Below are 2577 nucleotides of genomic sequence, written 5' to 3'. Positions count from 1 at the left end.
CACCTCAGGGGGAAAAAAATTCCCACATTACACTTATAGACTCAGCAATGCTACACTTGCTAGCACCACAACCGAAAGAGACTTGGGGGTTATGATTGACCACAAGATGAATATGAGCCACCAATGCGATACCGCAGGTGGCAAAACGAACAAAACTCTGGCTTGCATTTACTGATGCATCTTGAGCCTGACCCAGGATGTCATCCTCGCACTGTACTCAGCCTTGGTGAGGCCACAGCTGGAGTACTGCATCCAATTCTGGGCTCCACAATTTAGGAAGGATGTGGAGAGTCCAGAGGAGAGCCACACACATGATCAGAGGGCAAGAGAATAGGCCTTATGAAGAGAGGCTTCAAGCTATGGGACTCTTTAGCCTGGAGAATTCCAGGCTCAGGGGTGACTTGGTGGCAGCCTACAAATACATAAGGGGTATGCATCAGGATCTGGGGGAACACCTGTTCACCAGAGCACCCCAAGGGATGACAAAGTCCAATGGTCACAAACTTCTGCAAGACCATTTCAGGCTGGACATAAGGAACAACTTCTTTACTGTCCAAGCCCCCAAGGACTGGAACAAATTTCACCCAGAGGTGGTGCAAACACCTACTCTGGACACTTTCAAGAAACATTTGAACGTTTGTCTTACTGGGATCCTTTGACCCTAGCTGATTTCCTGCCCCTTGGGCAGGGGGCTGGACCCGATGATCTTATAAGGTCCCTTCCAGCCCTAATGTCCATGAAATCTATGAAATTAAACGTTTCTAGGACACTTTCTGCCAAAAAAAGAATGTGGATTTCATGGAGAAGGTGGTCTTCTACTGTTTACTAGTCAGTGTCATGAAAGGGAATGCATGCTTGTTCCAGGGCAAAAGTATGATGCAGCATAATTAAATCTTCTCTTTACCAGATTGTTCTTAATTTATATATATGGGGCACATGGAAATTATCTTAAGAAGAGATTAAAAATCAAAGCCATCCTAACTAGCAGCATGCTCAGGATTGCATAGGCTTTGGGAGAGATGTGCTTGTTTTGTTCCTACTTGACAGAACTTAAAACACAATTCTCACACTGCTTTCTGATAATGAGAACATAAGCCCTCTAGGTATTCCAGAGCAGAGAATTCAGAGAGTACTTAGCAGCAGCAGGTGCCACAGGCAAAGAAACATTCTTATCTCTATGACCTGTGAAACCTGAGACTTGAAATCCACACCGTCAGAAGTCAATGCTGATTAAAATGGACCCAAAAGAGCTTGACAGAGGACAATAATTGCTTCAGAGCAGCTCAATACCAGCTGAATGTGGATGGCAAGGATAGTTTACAGCTATGTTCCTCCATGTTACTCTCTGCAGGCAGCATAATTTGCTATTTGCAGAAGATTAAAGGGAGTGACAAATTATAGAGACAAGTGCCTTGGAATCATTAGCACTTGCATGCCACTACTACATCTATGACCATCATTATGGAAATCCTTTATGTTAGAAGATGGAGACATGTTGCTAAGAAACCAACTCACGTATTTCCACTGCTATCTTTTTTCAGAAAATAATTAATTAGATTATTCTCTTACATTTTTGTTTCCAAGATACAGGACAAATCTGTCTGGATTCACTGCCAGCTGTGGGTGGTTTTGCTGAAGTTTCATGTACAAGCTCATGGATGTAAAAGCGTTGAGTTCTTCTATGTTGGTCTTTGGATTGACTTCCACAGCTGACTGGCCTTCAAACTTCATAGACACTTGTACCTACAGTTGCAAATGTTTTGTGTTAGGTGCATTGTTTCTGTTTGGGGATATTGCTCAATCATAGGTGAATCTAGGATTTTGAAAAGAGGAGTGTGGCAGAGGCAGCTGGCACTCCAGAGGCTGTGACAACCCCCCTGGGTCCCTCCCTTTTCCCCTGCCCTATCTTGACTTGACCCATGGCTACTGCCAGCTTGAGCTACTCTGTCCAGAGCAGCATGGTGGTCAGGCTGGAATTGAAAGTCCCTACATCCCTTACTGGCCTGAGACCTCCAACTCCCTCCTGCCCCAGCTGCCTTCTCTTCCCCTCCTGACAGGCCAGCTCTCATCTCAGCCACACAGCTGCTTCCCAGCCTGGCCATGGTTCAAGTGGGGTGGGGGAGAGCATCAAATGTAAAGTGTGCTGCCCTCTCTCCACCCTCCCTTGTGCATCTGCCCATTGGGCTCAGACAGGGACTGCTAGGTGGAGAGCAGTGGAGCCACAGGATTTTTCTGGCTTGGCCTCAGCTTGGGCCTAGGCCTTGTACACACAGTCTCATGCTCCAGACATAGATCTCCCCCTTCAGAGAGCGGAGTCTGGAGAGTGAGCAGGTACAGGAAGGGACATTCACCCACCGCTGCTGCTGTCTCCAGCCAAGTCCAGCACTGAACAGCAGCTTCCTACAGTCCCTGGCTGGAGTAGCCCTAGGTCTTGCCCTGGCCCTGAGTCAGTCAAGCACTGTGATAGCAGTGGATCCCTCCTTCCTGCTACTGCTCTCTGTCTGCCCCTCCTCCCCCTCAGTTTCTCCTTCCCTTTTTCTTTCCCACTTCTTTTCTCTCCTCTTCCCTCCTCTTCCC

General features: G+C 47.3%; 1 protein-coding gene across 1 annotated transcript in view; it reads right to left on the bottom strand.

The window, feature by feature from the left end:
* Positions 1 to 2577, bottom strand: part of LAMA4 (laminin subunit alpha 4) — a 264483-nt gene that overhangs the window by 81639 nt on the left and 180267 nt on the right. Inside the window, exon 19 of the mRNA XM_019520073.1 lies at positions 1570 to 1743. Coding sequence (XP_019375618.1) covers positions 1570 to 1743 — 174 coding nt within the window. The remainder of the gene's footprint in view (positions 1 to 1569; positions 1744 to 2577) is intronic.

This window comes from Gavialis gangeticus, unplaced genomic scaffold (genome assembly GCF_001723915.1).
Source record: "Gavialis gangeticus isolate Ggan-Ray unplaced genomic scaffold, GavGan_comp1, whole genome shotgun sequence".
NCBI classification, from domain to species: Eukaryota; Metazoa; Chordata; order Crocodylia; family Gavialidae; genus Gavialis; species Gavialis gangeticus.
Note: the sequence above shows the minus strand (reverse complement) of the source record. Positions and strands in the feature narration are given on the sequence as shown.